The sequence below is a fragment of the Pygocentrus nattereri genome, chromosome 10 (assembly GCF_015220715.1).
Source record: "Pygocentrus nattereri isolate fPygNat1 chromosome 10, fPygNat1.pri, whole genome shotgun sequence".
NCBI lineage: Eukaryota > Metazoa > Chordata > Actinopteri > Characiformes > Serrasalmidae > Pygocentrus > Pygocentrus nattereri.
This window is the reverse complement of record NC_051220.1, coordinates 17,080,566-17,105,471: the sequence shown is the minus strand read 5'-3', so window position 1 is coordinate 17,105,471 and position 24,906 is coordinate 17,080,566. Positions and strand designations below refer to the sequence as shown.

General features: G+C 38.5%; 1 protein-coding gene across 4 annotated transcripts in view; it reads right to left on the bottom strand.

Moving 5' to 3' along the window:
- The window catches only part of LOC108430665 (ryanodine receptor 3-like), a 329,117-nt gene that overhangs the window by 263,334 nt on the left and 40,877 nt on the right, over nucleotides 1–24,906 (bottom strand). For all 4 annotated transcript variants that reach the window (XM_037541686.1, XM_037541687.1, XM_037541688.1 and 1 more), the window contains exon 2: nucleotides 5,042–5,161. In XM_037541686.1, the coding sequence (XP_037397583.1) occupies nucleotides 5,042–5,161 (120 nt within the window). The remainder of the gene's footprint in view (nucleotides 1–5,041; nucleotides 5,162–24,906) is intronic.

Sequence of the window (24,906 nt, the reverse complement as noted above, 5' to 3'; positions counted from 1 at the left end):
CTTTCACTCTTGCTGCTATCCTTCTGTCACACATCAGCCCTGACACCCATCTCCACCCACTCCATGCTGCCTGCACACTCTTCCTCACCTCTTTTTTGCACTGTCCATTGCTCTGGATGGTTGACCCAAGATATTTGAAGTCATCCACCTTTACGACCTCTACTCCTTGCATCTTCACCTTTCCACCTGCCTCCCTCTCATTCACACACATGTATTCCGTCTTGTCTCTACTGACGTTCATTCCTCTCCTCTCCAGTGCAAACCTCCAGCTCTCCAGATTCTCTTCCACCTGCTCTCTACTCTCACCACACATTACAATGTCATCTGCAAACATCATGGTCCATGGAGCCTCCTGCCTGACCTCATCTGTCAACCTGTCCACCATTGCAAACAAGAAGGGGCTCAAAGCTGATCCCTGATGTAACCCTACCTTCACCTTGAAACCATTTGTCACTCCAACTGCACACCTCACCACTGTCTCACTATCCTGATACATGTCCTGCACCACCCTAACATACTTTTCAGCTACACCTGACTTCCTCATAGAGTACCACAGTTCCTGTCTTGGCACCCTATCATATGCCTTCTCTAGATCCACAAAGACACAATGTAGCTCCTTCTGACCTTCTCTGTACTTCTCTACCAACACTCTCAACGCAAAAATTGCATCTGTGGTACTCTTTCTGGGCATGAAACCAAACTGCTGCTTACTGATCTGAACCTCTCGCCTTAGCCTTGTTTGAACAACTCTTTCCCATACCTTCATGGTGTGGCTCATCAACTTTATACCTCTTGCAGAGTCAATCACTACAGACCTCCAAATGTCATGTGGCCTTCAAATTAGCTCAAGAACAGTGCTTAGAGAGCTTCATGGAATGAGTTTCCATGGCTGGGCAGCTGCATCCAAGCCTTACATCACTAAGCACAATGCAAAGCATTGAATGCAGTGGTGTAAAGTGCCACCACTGAACTCTAGAGCAGTAGAGTCATGTTCTCTGGAATGACCAATCACACTTCTCTGTCTGGCAATCCTATGGATGAGTCTGGAATTGGTGGTTGCCAGGAGAACAGTACTTGTTTGACTGCATTTTACCAAGTGTAAAGTTTGGTGGGGGGGGATTATGGTGTGGGGTTGTTTTTCAGGAGCTGGGCTCAGCCCCTTAGTTTGGGTGAAAGGAACTCTTAATGCTTCAGCAGACCAAGAGGTTTTGGACAATTTCATGCTCCCAACTTTGTGGGAACAGTTTGGGGATGGCCACTTCCTGTTCCAACATGACCGTGCAGCAGTGCACAAAGCAAGGTCCATAAAGACACGGATGAGTGAGTTTGGTGTGGAAGAACTTGACTGGATGGCACAGTCCTGACCTGAACCCGATAGAACACCTTTGGGATGAATTAAAGCGGAGACTGCGAGCCAGGTCTTCTCATCCAACATCAGTGTCTGACCTCATGAATGTGCTTCTGGAAAGATGATCAAAAATTCCCATAAACACACTCCTAAAGCTTGTGGAAAGCCTTCCCAGAAGAGTTGAAGATTCAGATTCAAGATTCAAGAGCTTTGTCATATGCACAGCAGAAACAGGCAGTTACATTGTACAATGAAATTCTTACTTGAAACTGTTATAGCTGCAAATGGTGGGCCGACATCATATTAAACCCTATGGATTAAGAATGGGATGTCACTCAAGTTCATTTGTATGTGAAGGCAGACGAGCAAATATTTTGGCAATATAGTGTATATTCTGAAGTGTTTCACAAAAAAAGAATATGAGCATGCATGTGGTAACACAAAAAGTAGCGGACAGACAAGAAAATATTTTTGTTGAAGGAAAGATGCTAACATGGCATGATGTACATGACCATTTGCTAAACCTTGCTCCTAAATACCCACAGGCCAATTGGAGCTGTAACTAGGCCAAAGCAGTCATGACAAGCTCACAGAACTGTCCACTGTGTTATGTACTGTCACGCATGGTTGTAAATTCAGCACCAGATTCTAAGAATTTGGAGTGAGGAGTGAAATATGATCCATGTCTTGAACTATGACATAGGAAGAGAGGGGTAGGTTCCAGATTAATAACTGTGGAAGGCAGAGTAAGCTAAGACATTTGCGCTGATCTGACTGGCTACTTTGGCTACTTTGGCAACCTGGCTACAGAGAGACATATATAGGGTAACTTACATGAGTTTTTCCTAGTGGAAAAGTAGATATTTTTACCTTTTCATAACCAAATGTTTCAAATCATAACATTAAAATAAAAAACCCGGAGACGAGAAAGGGTGTGAGGAGTCAGTAAAACTTAGAAACTATAAATTCAAAGTATTCCGGTACAATTACGTTCCCAGACTAAAGATACGGGGATGTACCCCTGAGGGTACCACCACAGTGACAGTTTCGTACCTTTTTTTTCTGAGAGTGTAGTAGTAGTAGCTGCTGTTGTATAATAGCACTGTAGTGTAATGCTAGCCTTACCTTAATGCAACACCAATTAAATATGCAGGTGTGCGTGTGCACTCATTTGTAGTATGTATACAAGAATAGTCATATTCCAATCGCTTAAAGACCTTGTAACTCAGAGGACACAGTGAGATTCAGGGGTAAAATGTATGTAGGACAACGTGCATTGTATTCAAAACATTTTTGTTTAACACAGGATGCAACAACAGGCCTTTTTAAGTTAGTGTAGGCCCTTAAGATAAGATCTCTGTCATTACCATGACAACTCATCAAGGGCTGCAATGACAGAACGGGTCAAATTACTTCACATGCACAGCTTTAAAGGGATATAACTAAATCGGTGGGAACGTGACTTGACCATTCGGCTAAACAGCCAGTTACAAAACATTTATGTGTACAGCTCAGAAAGTTAGTTTATCCTAAACTACTGTCCTATAAAAACTGCTTAAAACCTGACTACTCTGACTCTCAGTATTTGTAAAAATGTGTGGTAAAATGTATGAAACATAAAGGTCTACTGTCACAACAAACCTGCAATATCTTAAGTACAACCCCAATTCCAATGAAGTTGGGACGTTGTATAAAACATAAATTTAAACATCACTCATTTTGAATTTGATGCCTGCAACACATTCCAAAGAAGTTGGGACAGGAACAACAAAAGACTGGGAAAGTTGAGGAATGCTCAAAAAAACACCTGTTTGGAACATTCCACAGGTAAGCAGGTTAATTGGACACAGGTGAGTGTCATGATTGGGTATAAAGGGAGCATCCCTGAAAGGCTCAGTCGTTCACAAGCAAGGAAGGGGCGAGGTTCACCACTTTGTGAACAACTGCATGAGCAAATTTGCTCACGCAGTTGTTCACAAAGTGGTGAACCTCGCAGTTTAAACAGTTTAAGAATATTTCTCAACGTGCAATTGCAAGGAATTTAGGGATTTCATCATCTACAGTCCATAATATCATCACAAGATTTAGAGAATATGGAGAAATCTCTTCAAGTAAGCGGCAAGGCAGAAAACCAACACTGAATGTCCGTGACCTTCGATCCCTCAGGTGACACTGCATTAAAAACCCACATCATTCTGTAATGGATATTACCACATGGGCTCAGGAACACTTCAGAAAACCACTGTCAGTAAACACAGTTCGTCACTCCACAGTGGTTCACATGCCCCTGTCCCAACTTCTTGGAACGTGTTGCAGGCATCAAATTCAAAATGAGTGAATGTTTGCAAAAAACAATAAAGTTTATCCGTTTGAACATTAAATATCTTGTCTTTGTAGTGTATTCAATTGAATATAGATTGAAAAGGATTTGCAAATCATCGTATTCTGTTTTTATTTATGTTTTACACAACGTTCCAACTTCATTGGAATTGGGGTTGTAACTTTCAAGGACTTATTTATACATATTTGTTTTTGTAGGCCTATAATGGAAATAAAAACATACATCATTAAGAGAAACAGAATAAAAAAGTGACACTGTGTCCTTATGTAGCCTTATAGTGCACAAAAATGTGCCTGTAGTTCTGATTTATAAAGCTGTTAGTGTTTCATAATTTTCAAAATTTCAATGCAAACAATGCAAACAACAATCACTGTACAAATATTACATTCAGCGACGGTTGCTGTGGGAATACAATAATGCCAGGTTAACAAAGCCAAGGCAACAGATGAGTGTGCTCGAGCCCCGGTGAATGATAAACTGTCTATTTCAGCAAGTGCAACCATCTGCAAGGCTGCAAAATGGATTGCCCAACCGTTCTGTTGATTTATTAATTTATTTACTGCACATAAATGCTTTGCCAGGCTGGGGAAAAACAAGCAAAACGCTGTAATTCCATCTTAAGATATTTTTCACTTGAATTAATAGCTTAATGTGGTCTTAGGTGGAAAGTCACACAGTATTAAGGGCTCCAATAAATTTACAACGTGGGAGCATTACTGTTCTTAGCAAAACTGGTAAGAAGAATATGTCCAAAAAAAGGAGAGTTAAGAGATAGAGAGAGGATACTATACAGTCACATGCAAGAGTTTTTGTCCAAATGTCATGTTCTTGAAGTACAAACTACATTTTAATGCACAATAATTATTTGTGTTCAGTTTAGAATGTTCATAAAAATGGCACATTTTATTGTTTGTGGGTTTTCCATTTTTTTCCAAATTTTAAATTCAGGAAAAAATAGAAATGAGTGCCATATGCATGTTTTTTCCCTGTAGAGGATGTGTTCACTTATTTTCACTTCTGTAATCTGACCATGGGTTCTAGCATTTACATTCAACTTTATTGCATAGAAATGGCCAGTGTCAAGAAATTAAACTTCATGATGCTGGCATACTAACATCTAGGTTTCTGCCACACTTGTACCTGGAGCTGAGCACTACTGACCAGTCAGTAAATATTAATTAGTAACACATAAGCAATTATCTATCAGCCAGTTACAATTATTATTTTGATTTTGATGTCAGTAATATGAGGCAGGTAAGTGCATGGGTGCTGTATTTGAATGCGGCTGCTTTACCTGTACCAAAATATCACAGCATTACTTAATGCATGACTCAAAGTGGTACTGTACTTACCTTGGCCTCTGAGGTGGGCTCCAGGTAGCACAGCCGATTGCCGAGTCCTTCAGCAGAAAGGCAGAACTTGCGATTCTCTTTCTGGATGCAGGCCACACACTGCAGCACCACCTCATCATCCTGTCAGAAGACAATGCAGAGCACAGCGGATGAACACTAGCAGAGAAAATTTAACACACACACAATGTTATGAATTGGCGTACATTAATGTATTAAACATTAAAACATTATCAAACCACTTCAGCCTTTGTTTCTTGAAGTAGGTCATTGTGAATTTTCAGGTATTTGGATCATTGATCTGTCGTAGATGCCAGCCTCTTTTCAACTGACCGACTGTGTTGCATTTGTTTTCAAAATGAGATAATATTTAATGGAGTCTCATTCTTACATTTTCCCATGCAATGTTTCCTGTGCCACTTGCTGCCACCTAAGCCCAAAACATAATAGATCCACCCTCATGCTTAACAGTTTGCAAGGTGTTCCTTTCATCAAAAGCTGCTCCTTTTTCTCCAAACATTCTTTTGGTGACAGTGGCTAAAGAGTTTAATCTTTACTTCATTAGTCCACAGCACTTGCTTCCAAACTGCCTCTGGCATGTCTACATAATGTTTAGGAAACCCCTTTTATAAGAAAGCCAAAATATGGAGGTATTCCATAACTTCCTTGAAAAAAAAACATATTTTTACTCTTCAAAGTAACACTTAGTTGTTTTTCGACCGCATTTTAACTGCTTAGCGGTTGCTGTCCTTGAAAGACACATTTCCCATGTACATTGCACCAGTAAGCATAATGCTTAAAATGTATATGATTTTGGCCATACCACAAAGCCCTACATATACATGAGCTGCACAACCCAATTATTAGGCTAAAATCCAGTCTTTATAACTTTCTATTTAATGGATTTTCTGAAATCCACTAATGGCATTAATCCAGCATGAGAAACCAGAATATGGTGTTTACATGATCACCTGAATAATCTGATAACTGTCAAAATCAACAACTATTTCATACTATGATACTATAATCAGAAAATGATTGCATGATGAGTGTACATGATGCATTAGCACTCCAACATCTTCCCCACGTTAGCTTATAATACCCAGCAATATTCACAGGTCACAGGTACGTAAACAACATATTTTAAAGTATAAGTTGTATTTGACCCTCATTTATCACTTTAAATTCTTCTTATTATCAACGTTTAAGATAAAACACTGCATATTTGCCCTCTCCCCACACACTCAAGTGCCTATACGCGCATGCCACGATATTCAAAGTACATGCTTATTAGCATCCAAACAAAAAGATGACCCCTTGCAAAATACTAGAGGCCTTTTAAACTCCTTTGGGCTATTTACACAGCTCTTTGGTATAATTGATAATGATCAAGCTACAGCACAGTTTGGTGATCTTTGAAGTGAAGGAGGCTAAATCTCCTTTTTATAGTGGTCTTTTTTTAACTTGAGGGGGATTAATGTACAAAGGCTCACATAAACGCTCTCAGGATCTGTTGGGTATATTTTGTCTTAAGATCCGAAATAATCCACTGAGCTCACAGCAAAGTTTCAAGAACTGATCAGTTACAGTGTTTAAAATGCTGTGCAAATGACTTTAGCGCAGATAAACTGAAATATTGCACAACAATACTGGTACTATGCTTATAATACTTTTTATGAGGAACAGTTGAAGTAATAAAACGAACACAGCAACCAGTGTATCTGTTAGCTGGTAAATACCACTATTCAATGGGGAAAAAAGAAACTTATTAAACATCAAATTAAATTTTAAATTTTGCCCACAATAAAATTGTCAATGTCAAGCTTAAAACAATAGAAGAACCATTTTTGATGCCATATAGGACCATTTACAACACATTCTCCATCAATCTGAGGAACCATATCACCATTTAAGCATGAAATGGTTCTATACAGAATTATTTAGAATCATATAGCCAAGAACCCTTGAAGAACCATCATTTTTAAGAAGTTAGCTATACAACTTGTCTCCAAGATTATTTTATACAGTACATACACAACCACCTTTGCCAGTGCTCTCAGTGGAAAATTAGCTAAACACAAATATCTAGCTAGGTAAATAGCGCCATAAGCAGGTATTAAATATAGCCAGCTGGGATATCAATGGAACAGCTAAACATAAATAGATAAAGAACTACTTAGCTTGGCAGTTTGCTACCACAACTCTGAACACCTGAAGGGCCCTTAAGGATGACTACAGGTAGATCAGCTTGGCACTGGTCAAACAATCATTCCTAGACACTAGGGGTGAGGGAAAAACTCGATTCTTAGATTCATCGTAATGCAGTCATGAATGATTCTGAATCGATTCATAGAATTTAAAAAAATCAATTTTCTAAAAATGTAATTTATAACGTAATGTTGACGGAACATAAAAGGCGGAACTTGGGTAAGTCCGGACAGTCTGCGGTGGCACATATCAAAAACACACATGGATGAGTCGGAAATCCGACTGGTTAGATCAGGAGTCACAACCCAAATGTTAAGAAGAGACATTCTGTCCTTTCAACAAAGCCAAAGACACCTTGGCAGCCACAACATTTAATGTCCAGTATGTTTCAGTGTGTTCTAATGTCCTAGTATAGGCTAAAAAAACATAAATGAAAACACGGATTTACTTTTCTCCGCTTTAAGCTTTAGCTCAGCTATTGTTTTCCTTCCATCTCCACCAAAAAACATTTCCTCAAAACTAGAACAGTTTCTTGTAAAATGTCTCTCAACGTTCGACTGATTTACAAGGTTGAAGTCGCTTCTTATTCTCCAGCTTCTCGTTCGAATTTCCTGTTCCACCTTAAATTCTGCCTGAGGCGCCAAATGTAACTGCTGCACCATTTAAGGTGGAACAGGATAATTTGAAGGAGAAGCGACTTCATCCTCGCAACTTCTTAGAGCGAGACAGTCTCTTGTTATAGATTTAATGTACCAGACAACTAACTGCAGTGCTTATAAATGCGAAAAGTCCATTCATCTTCAAATGTTCGTCTTTCTGTTCGCTAAAGGCGATGACTTTGCTGCTATGTGACTTGCAGTCTGCTTCTCAGTTGTAGAGAACCAGGGCGTTCGCGCTATGCTGCACACTTTGGACCTGAGATTCAGCGTCCAGTCTCGAAAATATTTTACTGACAAAAGCGACGCCCCTCACCCCATTTACATTATGGCTCATTACAAATACTCTGCTTTAAAACTAACAAGCCTGGCTTTATCTTTACAGAGCAATGGTGGGACAAAGCCATATATAAAGTACGTTCAAGCGTTTCTTGCGCAAGGCTTCAGTTGATACAATTCAAGGCATTACATAGAGTTCACAGATCCAAGTCTCAATTAACAAAATTTTACCCAAATGTCAGAGATCACTGTGATAGATGTGATGCTACAACATATAAAGTGATATGTATTTTTTTTGCCCTTCTCTACAAAAATTCTGGTTTGAGTATTTTCAGATAATGACAAAGTTTTTAGATTTTTAAGTTAGTATGAATCCCTCTGTTGCAACATTTGGTTTTCTCATGGATCTGCCCCCACCCATTGATGTTCAGTCGGATATCCTTGCATTCATATCCTTATTAGCAAGATGTCGTATTTTATTATTGTGGAAGTCCTCAAAACCACCTTCAATTGCATCATGGCTCCGAGATGTTACATTTTCTTAAATTGGAGAAGATTAGATTCACGATAAAAGGTAATACTGCTGCTTTTTATGCTAAATAGAATTCTTTTTTTTTTGTATTTTGATGCACTCTAGGTTATGCCTGCAGACTGATTTTTATATTTTTTTTCTTTCTTTCCCTTTTTCCTCTTTTTAAGATAAGGTTGTCTTTATCATTGTATCGTTTGGAAAGTCTTGGTGTGGGTGTGTGTGTGTGTGTGTGTGTGTGTGTGTGCATATGTGTGGGTGTGGGTGTGTGCGTAGAGTGTAATTAAAAAAACTGAGGTTGCCAGTGTATTGAGCTATTGGAGACTTTGTTTATTGTTCATCATGCTATTTCTCCACTTATTTGATGTATCTGTTTGGTTCCTCAAATGAAAAAAAAAAATAATAATAATAATAACAAGAAAACTGAAATCCTGTATAGAAAAAAAATACATCAAGATGCATCGATAATCAGTTTATAATCGCATCACAGCCCTCTGAATCGTAATCGAATCGAATTGTGAGGTCCTAAAGATTCCCACCCCTAATAGACACCATGATTGGAACCAAATTTCCCTTCCAGACACGTCAACACAGACATCATCATTGTCAATCTTGAAGTAAGAGATAAGTATATCAACACTATCCAAAAAAAACTAACATCTCCATAATGGTAACTTTGCAGGTAACTTTTAATGTAATTTAACATAGAAATTATACTCCAAGCAATGTTGGAGCATTTCTGTTGGTCTATTCTTCATGATATTGGTTTTCAGAAGTGTTCCTGAGCCCATGCAGTGATTTCCTCTACAGAACCATGTCTGTTTTTAATGCAGTGCTGCCTGAGGGCCTGAGAATTATGGCCATCCAACACTGGTTTTCTGCCTTGTCCCATGCATATAGCGATTTCTATATAGATGATGAAATCCCCAAGTTCTTTACTATTGTACGTTATTCTTAAATTTCTACAATATTAGGCAGGTGCAGTCTTTCACAGAAAGGTGAAACCTTCCTCATCTTCTGAAAGACCAAATCATGTTACTGACCTGTTGCCAAATAATCTAACTGGTTGTGAGATGTTTAACCAGGTGGTTTTTTTTAGCATTATACAACTTTAGCGTTTTTTTTGTTGCCCTCATCCCAACTTTTTTGAAGTGTGTTGCTGGCATTGTGGGCAAAGTGCTTGTACTTACTGCTGGTTATATGAAGCCATACTCTGTTCATTCAATATACAGACAGACTTTCATTTATTTATAACTTATTAGCTGTAGTTAACACAATCAACAAATTCCTGACTTCAAGCTCTATCCCACATACTTTTATTCTACAATCATCAACAATACTACTAAAGCCATCTTTCACCTTGTTTCAACTGTACTGGCCACATTTGCTAAATTTGATACAGTAGAATTACAACAACTGATTGGTCACAAACACCGTGCAAACAATTTTGATGAATTAACTCAAGAAAATGGACACATTACACTTTCTATTTTGGCCAAGCAGAGGCCAGACAAATACACTTTAGTCTATCATGTTTTCTTTCTGATTCAGAAAACATGAATAAGAAATCTCATTATTTAAAATGGAACAACTGCACTGGACAAAAACAGATTACCTTAAAGATATCTTCACTAGAACACTGCGTATTTCAGTGTTTTTACAGGGCACTTTCTAACATCTTGGTGGCAAAACAAAAACATTTAAACTTTATTCACAGTAGAGTGGTCAAGCAGCGCATCTTTTAGAATACGAAGACGAGACAGATGAGAACACAGTTTTACGTTGCAGGATACCTATGTTGCAGAAGGACTTTTAACTGCAAGTTCATCAAAACTAGGAATGTGCATTCTGACTAATTATGATATTCCAATATCTGAGTTAACAGATAACCGAAGGACACAACGAAGGACACAAACAGGCTTTTTGGCTGAACTTGCATCAAAGGCTAATCCACAAACACATCAAACTGAAGTACTAAAGCTAACAGGCTAATGCATTTTGTTCATCACCATGTTATAAATTGTATATCGCTGTTATCAGAAGAAAAACTTCCGAAATAATAATTTTACAGAAGGAGAAAAAATACCTACTTTACTTTTTTTTTTTTTTACAAATAATTTTTAGCCATTTCTTTTGGTCCAACCACATTTACCCAATGTAAAGGGCAATAGGCACTTTCAAATTATGTCAAAAAATGAAAAAACGACAAAAAGGGAGGTACAAGGTTTTCTTCCGACAACAGCGATATATTTTTCATCACTGCACTTGAGTGAGCCTTGAGTGAGCTACTAAGCTAAAGCTAACACAAAAGCCAACTGGTAGATGTCTCATCTTCTCCACAAGATGTTCTCTTTAGTGAATTATGAGCCAATGTTAGTTGTGCGAGTTATTTGTTCATTTATCATTGGTTGCTTAGTAATTGATTAAGTATTTTGTAATTGGTAAATTGTGTCCCCAGTAAATTGTGAATTTTTCTCACTACTAATTATACTGTAAACTTAACATTTAAGAGAAGACATTAGCATGCTATTTTAAAAAGAGTTGCACACCTGTTATGTCTTCTGTACTTTTTTAGAATCTCCTATGCCCATGCAATTTGATTTATAAAGGACATTATAATGCAAGTACAATGGAAGAGAAATGTATTGATAAACCAGTAGATTAATTAGCACATTATTAACAGCACTACACACACTAGTTATATATCATTTCAGTAAACACATTTATCAGTTCATTAGCAGTGTAATAAGCAGCAATTAATACACAGCTAATAAGTAAATAGGCAATGGACTGATAAAAAACTAAACTATCAGTTAACAGTAACAGTGTAGTCAATTAATAATGTTTAAGTACAGAATCATTTGCTAAGTAATAATTAATGTTTAATGAGCCATATATTCATATAGAAATAATTAACAATTAATGACATAATTAATCTTTCATTTGTGACCCTTAATGTAAAGCCTTGTCTTTAAATCATGTCCTTAACAACATGTTCTTGGTAATGTGCTCACAGTAAAGCACCTGTGTTTCCCTGTAGAAAAGTATAATGTATTAACTTAATCTTAAATAGCATCTTAAGTACAAACCTCAGCCCTGTTAAAACACGCAGCATCTGTAATAGAGCTTAACAGTAATTTCTGAACAGTAATTTCAGTCATTTCAATTTCGGTATCTTAACACTTTCATCTGGAACAGAGTACCCATGCACATCCGTAATAATAATAATATCCCTGAAATTTCAATAATGAGTACATTCAGTACAATGAAAAAACAGGAACCTTCCACACTCCACATCTCTTATAGCACACTGTTTCGCTGCCAACCATTAATAAAAGATGCAGGTTTTAGGATGAGGTCAGAACATACCGCACACTTTTTCAAAGCTTAATTCAAATTCTTTTGAAGAAAAAAGACCTTAATCCTAGGTCAGTGGCCGGGACTGCTTAAGACGATAATGGTTGGAATGTGTGGTTTGAGTATCTGAGCCTATGTGTGTGTTGCTTTCCTGGAAAAAAGGCAGGCAGAATGTGCTGATGTTGCTCCTCAGAGCAAGAGAGTGGTGCAGCACAATAGCCAGCTGCAACACTTTAATCAGGAAGGAGAACCTTGCAGCATTTCAGAAAGATGCAGTTCACAGATGAGAATCCTCGCGGAAAAAGCCGGCCAAAAACTTTCAGCCTCAAAGCTTTTCCTGTAAGGCAAAAAGGGATTCAACTGTTGTGCTGTGCAAAACATCTTGCAAGGCAAATGTAAGTGCACATGTTCAGGGCCTTAAGATTACATATAAGGGCATGACAGCATTTATCATTATCATGATAAAGTACATCGCAATATGTCACAATGTGCATTTCTAAGTATATAACGGATTTCCTCAGTACTGAAACAAACTTCCTTACTGCATATTTGATTGCAAAAATTGTAGGATTAGTCCTATTTTATTGGATTTAGTGCAGCAGAGTATGCTGTATTCAGTTTTTGATAGTTTTCCAATTTATCAGACATCAAAACATACATGTTGACATTGTTTATCGTGAAAACTACTTGAAGTATCACGATATTACTTTTTTGCTATATCGGCCAACCCTACCACATATGGTTTTCAGTTTTGGTATTTTAGCATGAGCTGAGCTTGAGACACAATGTTATTAGTCATGAATTGTGACAAAGGTTTGACAAATGATCACTCAATTATGGCCACTACAAGTCAGACGTTTTTCAGCATCCCACAGTACTGCTAAATATATGGAAACATACTCTGACAGTACAACATTAAAAAATGCAGGGGCTATTAATTCACTTTATTAATATCTGACAAACTCAGTGTCTTACTGAAAACAATATTTTCACAAACAAGCCTGAATATAGTCTGTAGTTATTTAAATAGACAACAGAAGGCCATACCAAGCCAGATTACTGTACTTCATGCACTCTGTTGCAAGTGTAATGATCAAGGCTTACAGTTTTCACAATGTTAATTTGATGGTCGTTCCATTAGACTTGTAGCTCCACTGTAAAATGAAAAGAAACAAACCACACACAGAATAAGTCTTGGCTGATCGACTTCACTGATGTGAGAAGAATATAATGTAAATTAGATGCTTTTGCTAAACACTTTTTAAGTTTAAATGAACTGGGTGATCACCATATAAATCATATATTAGCACTGCAAAAACTGCATTCAAATTGAGATCTCAATTCAATTCAATACTCAAAGCACTTTGATTCAAGAAAAGTGTTCTGTGTGAGAGTCCAGTTAAGTAGTAGTGAGATGAGGTAACCGTGATGCTTCTGCACTGCACTGCTGCCATTTGCAAGGCACCCATGATATAAATGTGGCCATTTACACTGGCCATGCATGAGAAGCTTTCTGCATCAAGTGTTGAGTAAATGATAACAGAAGAAACGTGTGCAAAGCTTGCCAATAAAAGCACTCACATTACTCAGGTTCTGCTTTGCTGCTGTACCTTGTTGCTTTTGGTACAACAAGCTTGTGTTAGCCTAATATATGCAGTTGATTATATTACTTTCAGTAACACACCTCAGACTGCATAAAGTTTAACTTAGCCTAATGTTAAGATAAAAGCCGGTTCACTTTTTATGCCAATTAAGTATTAAACAAATACTCAGTGTTTTGCATGCATGCCACTCTAAATAATAATACATAAATACTTGTTTGTAATCATTGTTTATACTTACATCTGATCTGCTACTGTACACGTGGCAAGTTTTGCTATGTAAGAATGTAATAAATCGGTAGGCATATTGTTTAATAAATTGGCATGGTGAAGAACCTTGAGTGAGAATCACAATCTGAATTCAAAGAAATACCTTGCTTTTCTTATTTTATCAAGAGTTGTGCAGATCTGTCCTAAACAATCATGTTCCTGGTCTGAAGCTCTATCATACTGTAAGAGCCCACTGTGCGCTCAGTGATTAAAGCCATTAAAGCCATCTTTCTCTCTGCGTTCACTGTACTAGACATGCATGCAGTATTTGGTACAGCAGCTCAACTGCTTTTTCATATTGAAAACAGCAGGTCAACAACACCACACAGTTACCTTTATATTTCATAACAGGTAAACCACAAAGCCTCCACTGTTTACCTTCTAAACAAAGCCAACTCAGTGTCCTTGTTTCATCCCTGTTCAAATGATTATGAACTATTCTTGCCATTTCCTCAAAGGTCAGTTAGTTTGGGGGACAATTTGTTAAACATCTATTGCTGACTGAGCTGCAAACAAGGATAAGTGGGACGGAAGCTTACACTGAAAAGCAAGGTAGAATTTTCTCAGTTATCACATGAGCACATGTTCCTGGATTTTTTGACAACACAAACAAAACAGGCTAGCTAGCAAAATGCTTTTGCTGGCTAACAGAACTGTTTTCCCTCACAGAAGGTTCAAGTGTTCTCAGCAGATCGCACACATCTACATGTTTATTTGCCGTTACATCCATGGTCTAACTATAGACCTGTCTGTCAAACTATGTCGATGAGGGCACCATCGCCCCCTGTTTGAGCTCCGCCTCCTTGACGTGTTTAACTGGTTTAGAAATTTCACACTCAGCTCGTTTCTACCCTACTATGTCTACATTCCCAACCACATTTAGCCCAAAAGTTCTCATGGTTGTCCCCAGATGTTCTCTTAATGAGATCAGGCCTGCCTGGGTAAAACTAAACCTTCAGAGAGAATTCTAATTAGAGAGATTCTATTGTGACCAGCCCAAGACTGCAGAAAGTAAGGATTCTAAACACAAAACACTCAACATCTGTTGAATGACAAAATAAATGCAAATTTGCTTTTATACAGATGTGCTGTCATAACCATACATACTCACTCTGATCCAACATAAACCCTTTATGGTTAATAAACTAGTTTACTGCATTGATAAAGTACAGATATGGCCAGTGTGCAATGCAGTACACCCTGCTAATGCAAAACGCGGGGTTGACTACATGCCCTCTCAATCAGTGCCCCTGTGTACCTTCTCACATAAGCGGCTTCTCAAGACAAATGAATTTTAGAACATGTTGTACTCCGACAGGGAAACATGTTAGAGGGCCACACTGAAAACCTAGCACTGTAATAGCCTTGTGACACCTGTTTCTCTAGCTAATGTCTATGCATTCATTGTGCCAGACTCATAAAGTGAAGCAGTGTTCCATTGAGGATTTGTTCCCCAAACAAGACAGCTGTGGATACTGCTAACAATGGCCAAAAGTGAATAGCCACTAATCATGCTAATCTTTCGTATTTCTTTGTAGCCATGTCATCGTTACACTCAACAGGTTTGGCAGACATATTTCTTTAAAGTAGCCTTTGACAACTGAACAAATGAACCATTTCCATTCAGCCATGTCCTGCTAATACCATGTTATTACAGGCCTTGACAGCAGTAAAAAAGTCAGAGCTACATTGTTGGTTTTTTCAACTTTTATATTGCTGTGCCAGACAGCAGGGCATTGCCCAAGTACTTGGAACAGAATTTAATGCTACACAGTGGCACCCTTATGGCAGCACAAGTGCTGTGATTGAATTCAATAGTCAAGAGTTCTCTTTTTTAAAAATGATGGTGAAGCATTTAGAAATGATGGTGAAACCGGCCTAAACAGCCACTAGACATAGGAAAGAAAAGGATGCCACAAATCAAGAGGACGTATATACTTATATAGTTTTTCAAAAATGCTTAACTTCACAGATCTGCCACTCAAATGGGGGGTGGTCTAAGGGATGATGTAGGACTGTGGTTTTGTTAGGTCAAGAAATCTGTTGCTATACTCCTAGAAATTCCCTGGGTCAGTACACCTCTCTTTTGCTGTACTCTCAGAAAGTCACTGAGGCAGTACCCCTCTTGTCACTCGGGAGGTAGCCTCAAAGGTTCATTTCAGTATCTTTAGTCAGGGAACATAACTGTACCATAAATCACAGAAATTATATTTTATATTATAAGTTGTACTGACTCGACACTCCCCATCTCGTCTATAGGCTTTTTATTGTTATTTTTTAAAACATTAGGTTATGAAAAGGTACAAATATGTACTTTTCACCTGGGGAAATCATATTTAAGGTGCACAAAACTTATTGAAGTATTATGATATTAAAATGTGATATTACATTTTTGCCTGCTCAAAAAAATAAAAGGAACACTTAAACAACACAATATAACTCCAAGTAAATCAAACTTCTGTGAAATCAAACTGTCCACTTAGGAAGCAACACTGATTGACAATCAATTTTACTGCTGTTGTGCAAATGGAATAGACAACAGGTGGAAATTATTGGCAATTAGCAAGACACAGTCAATAAAGGAGTGGTTCTGCAGGTGGGGACCACAGACCACTTCTCAGTACCGATGCTTTCTGGCTGATGTTTTGGTCACTTTTGAATGTTGGTGGTGCTTTCACACTCCTGGTAGCATGAGACGGACCCTACAACCCACACAAGCGGCTCAGGTAGTGTAGCTCATCCAGGATGGCACATCAATGCAAGCTGTGGCAAGAAGGTTTGCTGTGTCTGTCAGTGTAGTATCCAGAGGCTGGAGGCGCTACCAGGAGACAGGCCAGTACACCAGGAGACGTGGAGGAGGCCGTAGGAGGGCAACAACCCAGCAGCAGGACCGCTACCTCTGCCTTTGTGCAAGGAGGAACAGGAGGAGCACTGCCAGAGCCCTGCAAAATGACCTCCAGCAGGCCACAAATGTGCATGTGTCTGCACAAACGGTTAGAAACCGACTCCATGCGGATGGTATGAGGGTCCGATGTCCACAGATGGGGGTTGTGCTCACAGCCCAACACCGTGCAGGACGCTTGGCATTTGCCAGAGAACACCAGGAATTCGCCACTGGCGCCCTGTGCTCTTCACAGATGAAAGCAGGTTCACACTGAGCACATGTGACAGACGTGACAGAGTCTGGAGACGCCGTGGAGAGCGATCTGCTGTCTGCAACATGCTTCAGCATGACTAGTTTGGCAGTGGGTCAGCAATGGTGTTGGGTGGCATTTCTTTTGAGGGCCGCACAGCCCTCCATGTGCTCGCCAGAGGTAGCTTGACTGCCATTAAGTACCGAGATGAGATCCTCAGACCCCTTGTGAGACCATATGCTGGTGCGGTTGGCCCTGGGTTCCTCCTAATGCAGGACAATGCTAGACCTCATGTGGCTGGAGTGTGTCAGCAGTTCCTGCAAGATGAAGGCACTGAAGCTATGGACAGGCCAGCCCGTTCCCCAGTCAGACAAATGTAAAAGTGTAATCCTATGAAAGAAATGGTCAAGCTTGAGTAGAATAAGGCCACAGTTCACACATTTATTTACATTTGACAGAAAACAACAGATTCTGCAAGCTGGTAGGATTTGCTATGTCCCACCCACTTGAATAATCACTACGACTCAACCAGCCTTTACACTTTTACTGCCACAGCTGCTGTTTCATATATGGATGATAAAGATGCCATTAGAAAACGATGACGTATTGTCACATACAGAATTGTTTTTACATCAAAATCACAATTTGAAAGAGTGTATTTTTTCCCAATCTCAAGTTTTAATTATAACCTATATTATTAACAACATTATCTTAAAATGATAAAAGTGGAAACCCTTCTATTAAGATTGATTTACAGCTGAATTCATACATGGTGGATGCAGGAACCAGTACTCAAGCAGGCAAAACCTGCTTTAAAGACCTAACAGTTTGTTTAACTATTTGTAAACAGTTATATTTAAATCAGTGTAAAGTGTATGTAAACAATTGACTGTCAAGTCATCCACACTTTGGCTCATGTTGGAAGGCTATTATACTTTAACATTACAGAGACCACATTCACCAATAATTTCAGACTACTAATGCATTCTTCCTGAAAATCTGAAAATAATCAACAATAAAAAGTAAAATTTAAAGCACAGTCATAATTTCTTTTAAGAAAAATCACAATATTTTCCTCAAATCAGTATTCAAATTGCACTCAAATAGTTTATAAAATATTTTAGCTGCTATAGAATGTAAAATATACTATTGTTAGCTTGATGCAAATATAACACTGAAAATTTTGCTAGCAAAATTTTTACTTCGTGCTGGCCATCATGCTTGACGCTCATGATGCTCATCTTAATAAAATTGAATTAAGATATTATTTGTTTCACAGCTGTCTTTTAAAATAAACAGCAAAATATGTGTCTGCAAAGTCTTGCTAATATTATCCCTGATTCCTGGCAAAAACAAATATCAGGCCGAACCTGAACTAATCTATTGTCTTTTCAATGTCCTTATTAGACCTGGACTACCATTAGTTTTGACCAGAAAATCTGACTTCAGTCTTAAGAAAAGTTCAATATAACATTGTTTTATTACAGCTTCATTTTCCAAACCAGCTCTAGATGATTCTGATGCTTTCTGATTGACCGCTCATTTGGCATTACAGAGAAGGCAGCGAGTGAAATGAAATCAAGTGCACTGGAGGACATAATGTTCCAGAGCAACAGCTCTTTCACAGTCGTCTCCTGAGGCACATGAGGTCTTTGGTCATTCAGTTTGAAGTCTGATAACTAGACTTGACTCAGCAGAGTCTCATATAGCCTCATCAGTGAAAGACACAAGGTTAAACATCAAGCCCTGTGGCACGCCCTGTGCTGGCTGTACGTTACATAGTATACACAGTAAACAGTAATCTGTGTGCCTTAACTAAGCAAATGAATACCATATAACACGTGTAGCTAAAAGGCACTATGACACTGTACTAGAAAAAGCTTAATGTAACAGATGTGCCAGTGCACTTTTCTAGCTGTGTCCACAAAAAATGGACTTCCATGTTTTTTCACACAGTAATTAAATTTGCATGAAACACTGGGATTTCCTTTTTTGTGATGAAAGAGGAAACTTGTTTTTTCATTCAGAAAAAGATATAATCTTTGATTTTAGAACAACAAAGTGGAAACCCTGCTGTTAAGTTTGCTTTAAAGCTGAATTCATATATAGTGGATGCAGGAACCAGCACTGAAGCAGTCGAAATCTAGGCTTTGAAGACCTAACTGTTTGTTTACACTCTTTGAAAACAGAGCAGTGTTTGTATAAACAATTGATTTATCGAGGCATCACACACTGGCTCATGATGCACTGGAAAGCTCCTATACTTTAACAAAATAGAGACTACATTCACCAATAAACTTCAGACTAATGATGCGCTCTTTCTTTCTGTTTCATGATGTATTCAATAAAATTTTATAGTACAATCAATTGTCTCTTGATGCTGCAAACATCTGTTTCATTTGTCATTCCTACCAATTTGTCAGACAATACATCATCACTTCAATATTGTGTAACAGGTGTACCACAAGGCTCCCCTATGGGCCCCCACTGTTTTCCTTCTAAACACGGTCAAAAGATTTTTTAGGCTTCTTGCTCAGTTGTTTTTCACATGTTGTTTTACTGTTTCTCTCACTTTCCCAAATGTCATAAATAACCTCCCATATCTCTGCATGTTTTAACAAAATACATGTTTTAAACATAATGACTGAACCTACAAGCCTCTGTTTCTCCACAGCATGATTCTAAGTTAAGCTTGATGGACTGGTTGCTGAACTGTTCAAGGAAAGATTTTTATCATTGTAAATTTTCCCATAAGTATCTAGTTGTATAATGGTCTCCTCAGCTCATGTATCAGATATCCTTATTTAAGGAAGGACCTCCGTCTGCTGAGCTTGATCCAAAGCCAAGAAATTTCATGCATCAACTGCAAAGTGATACAAGGAATACAGAGGAGTCATCTGAGAGACAACTAAGTAAAAGCATCACAATCTATCTATAGTACAAGAAGAAGAGAGCTTGAATTTTTAGAATGTCTGAACCCTTAGAAAGACTCTATTCTACATTCGACAAGACATCCTCTGAGTGAAAGAGCTGAACAGTTTTACACTGAATGATTAACCTCAAAATAAGGTCACTCATAATCTATGAGCAAGAAATGCATGTAAGCATTTAAACAGTTTGCTTAAATAGTTTGCATAATTGATAAATTACAGGTTTAAGAAAAAAGGCAAGAAGTGAGTTTTGCACCAGGTCTTGTTGGTCTTGATCTTGAGTGGTGAGATACATATATAGCCAAGGTAACAAGGGAACACTCCCTTAGAACGCTTTCACACCAGAGCTTTTTTCTGGACCTGAGGTCTCAAGGTAGCAGTTTTTTTGGGCCTGGGAGCATTCTAAAGAATAGATTTCTGGTTCTTTGATGAATTGATATCTCCTGAAAAAAGTGAACAAGTGTTGCAATGGCATAGAAGAAGATGGAAAATTATGTGAGGACTTGCACTGAGATTTTCAATATTTGTCAATGTTTCTAGATAAAAGTATGGCATCTAGTTTCAGATACCATGTAAGCAAGTCAAGTGTGCGATGATTTAGGCATATACAGTGCTAATTTGTGACACATAAGCTTCCATTACCTGATAGCAACATTGTGGTGCTGGGTCTGGACAAGTGTGAAAATGCTCTAAGATACAGCTGTTAATGGAATCCACAGGACAGGTGTAAAAGCCCCACATGCAACACCACCTTTACAGACGAAAGCAGGTGCATTGGGCTGGAATACACAGCTCACTTTCTCTTCAAGTGTAGCTCCTCAGTACTACCTGCAGACATGACCTACATCACAAACAACATAGTTCAAGGGTGGCCACACTATAACCAAAATAGCCAAGTAGTGATAGTATATTATTAGAAAGTAACATTAACTGGGGAGTGGCAACAATTTGATATGCGTTGAACTGCTTCTGTCTTTCACCTGGCCAACTGTGCATTGTCCATTTCACATCTATATGCAATACTGAGAAGATTCTATGGAATAATAAACAAAATAAACACTTTTCCATTTTCCTAGCCAGTTCATATACACATTGTCTTTGTATAATTCATTAGTGAAGTCATGAAATATGAAGTCTCTGCCATTTTGCTGTATTTTCCTTTCAAAAAAGCCATGAGCTGTTGTGATTTTCTTCCCATTTCCACAGCAATGTAGTGCCTTGCCCTCCACTATGACAACCACACCCACCAACCCAGCCTTCATTATGTCACTGCTGCCTCCGTTTCCAACATGATTTCACAGCGAACCCTGCAGCACACTTAAACAAAAATAAATGTGCTGTCGCTGGATGCCAGGTTTCCAGTGGGTCATGTTTTCAAGCCCTATATTGTACAATCAAGTATACAAGAAGTTAGTTTCTGTATTTCAGTTTAACTGGCAGTATGATGTGCCCTCCAGGATAAATGTTTGCATCTCTTTTGTGACAAAGATCATGAAATATAATGCTACATGAGTGATATATCAACTTGGGGAGTTTTCTGACTGTAACCAAACGTGTGATACAAAACTAATATGTAGGAGAAGTCTAAGATAAACACACGTTGGTTACATGTCTCTGATTGGTCTATATAGGATGGTCACTCAACACAAATTAATGCTGAATTCCTGTGTGTATGTACTAGCTAAGATAGCAAAATAGCATTATATGTAAACTGGCATGCTGGTGAACATAAACACTTTGGAAACTTCATGCTACATCCTACATTCTGGTTGCTCCTCCATGGCAGTCTGTTCATGCACTGTACTGAACTTGGGTTTGAACATAAACAGTCTAACAATAATGTGGCCCACTGCAGTCATATTGGGTTATACACCTGTATTGAGTTATACACCTGTATTACACCATATTGAGTTATACACCTGTTTTCCAATGAGAGCTTTCTCATTGGAAAATAGAATCTGGTATTCACAATGTTTCTCTGAGTAGGAATGCTGATCTAGAATCAGGCTCCTCTCTTAATTTGACTTTATAGACAAGAACAGATCCTAGATCTGGGACTCTGAGAACTGAATATGGGCCACTCAAAGGAGAAAATTCTAGGTTGAAACACACTACACAAAAGTTGAGTTAAAAAATTTCCCTGACTCATAACAGATGTCTCTCAAAGAGCTCAGAGTGGTATAGTGGTATATTGGTATAACTAAGAAAAAAGTGTGTCCTTTAAACCAAGTCATTCTACCAGTCTGGAAGTCATTCTATCAGTCTGCTGTAGTCATTCTACCAGTCTGTTATAGTCATTCTATCAGTCTGCTGTAGTCATTCTACCAGTCTGTTGTAGTCATTCTATCAGTCTGCTGTAGTCATTCTACCAGTCTGTTCTACTAATTTTACCAGTCTGTAGTACTAATTCAACCAGTCTGTTGCAGTCATTCTACAAGTCTGTTGTAGACATTCTACCAGTCTGTTGCAGATGTGCTACCAGTCTGTTGTACTAATTCAGCCAGTCTGTTGCATTCATTCTGCCAGTCTGTTGCATTCATTCTGCCAGTCTGTTGCATTCATTCTACCAGTCTGTTGTAGACATTGTACCAGTCTGTTGCATACGTGCTACCAGTCTGTAGTACTAATTCAACCAGTCTGTTGCATTCATTCTACCAGCCTGTTGCAGTCATTCTACCAGTCTATTGTAGACATTCTACCAGTCTGTTGCAGACATTCTACCAGTCTGTTGTAGACATGCTACCAGCCTGTTGTACTAATTCAAGCAGTCTGTGGCATTCATTCCACCAGCCTGTTTCAGTCGTTGTACCAGTCTGTTGCAGACATTCTACCAGTCTGTTGCAGACATTCTACCAGTCTGTTGCAGACGTGCTACCAATCTGTTGTAGACGTGCTACCAGCCTGTTGTAGGCACTACTTCTTTTATTCTGTGCTGTTGTGTGCTGGGACAGCAGCATTAACAAAAGTGCTCTGAACAATTAAACTAACTTGTTAGGATACCTGGCTCTGTTGTAGGTGCCAAGCTGGACTCTTTGGAGGTTGTGACAGAATAAAGGACTTTCAACAAGCTGTTAGCGATCTTGGAAAATACCTCACACCCACTGCATGCTACACTGTAGGGGTGCAACAATTATTGACTTAGTCGACTAAAATCAATGACCAATGACATTAGTTGGCAAATAATTTAGTAGTCGTTTTCACATTACCGCTCACTGGAGAGTTAACAACAGCATGATGACAGCCTCAAAAACAAAATCCTCAAAAGTGTTAAATTCAGAGAAAAGGTTGTCAGTTGCACTATTTATAAAGTCGAGCTCAGCTGACACAGAGGACATCTTCCATGTTGGAGCATCTGAAGAGGAAACTCGTCAGCTCACTGGGTGATGAAGATTAATCTTGGTAAGATACGCCTTGTCCCAAACCGCATACTAGCTCACTAAATAGTGTGTAAAAATAGGGCATATACCATTAGAAGTGCACTTTGCTAAATTTCCTACATTTCCTTCGGGATCAATAAAGTATCTATCTATCTATCTATCTATCTATCTATCTATCTATCTATCTATCTATCTATCTTATTAGTATGTAGGGGTGAGAATCTTTAGGCACCTCATGATTTGATTCAATTAAGATTCAGAGGGCTGCGATGTGATTATAAAATGATTATTGATGCATCTTGATGCATTTTTTTTTCTATGCAGTATTTCTTTTTTCTTACTGTGTGAGGACTCGTAGTTTTAAAGCAAAGCATTTGTAATGATCCATCATGAATTTACTTCCAATATCTTTTATTAATAAAACACATGGAAGTGATCTAGAAGGCTCTCATTGACTATTCGTGTTTGAGATGCTGCTGCCACTCATCTGCAATAAAATGTGCTGTTAGGGTGAAATAAGATGCAGTGGTAGTCGATGTCCATGCAGCACGTTACAGCCATCCTGCCCGTTTAATTCAGTGATTTTATAACTTCGGTTTTGGTCTTGTTATAGAGTCAGGGGTCACTGTGTCAGTAAAATATCTTCAAGACTGGACGCTGAATCTTGTCTCCAAAGCATGCAACACAGCGCAAAAGCCCTGCTTCTCAACGACTGAGAAGACTGCAGGTCACATAGCAACGAAGTCTCGCCTGGCTAGTAGCTACAAGAAGGCAAAGAGATTTAAGACGAACATTTGGAGATGAACGGAATTCGCATTTATAAGCAGCGCAGTTGGTTTCCTGGTATGTTAAATCTGCAATGAGAGACTGTCAAACACTAAAAAGTTGCGAAGATGAAGTCGCTTCTCTTTCGAATTCCCCTGTTCCACCTTAAATGGTGCAGCAGTTACATTCAGCGCCTCAGGCAGAATCTAAGGTGGAACGGGGAAATTTGAACAAGAAGCTGGCAAATGAGAAGCAAGTTCAGCCTCGTAAAACAACCGAACGTTGAGAGACTTTTTACAAGAAACTGTTCTAATTTTGAGGAAACATTTTCTGGCAAAGATGGAAGGAAAACTATAGCTGAGCTAAAGCTTAAAGCAGAGAAAAGTAAATCTGTGTTTTCGTTTACATTTTTTAGCCTGTACTAGGACATGAGCACATACTGGACATTAAATGTTGTGGCTCCCAAGGTGGTTTGACTTTGTTGAAAGGACAAAATGTCTCTTCTTAACATTTGGGTTGTGACTCTGACCAAACCTGGCTTTTAATGCAGAGAGAGCCAGAAGGATTTATCACTCATCTAGTAGTGTTTTTGTTATGTTGCCGTCCCAGACTGTCCGGGCGCTGCACTTAGCCACTTCCAAGTTCTGCCTTTTACATTCCGTCAATATTACACTATAAATTAAATATTTAGAAAATTGATTTTTGCCATTTATGAATCGAATCATTCACATTCGCATGCGACGCATCTAAGAATAGAGTTTT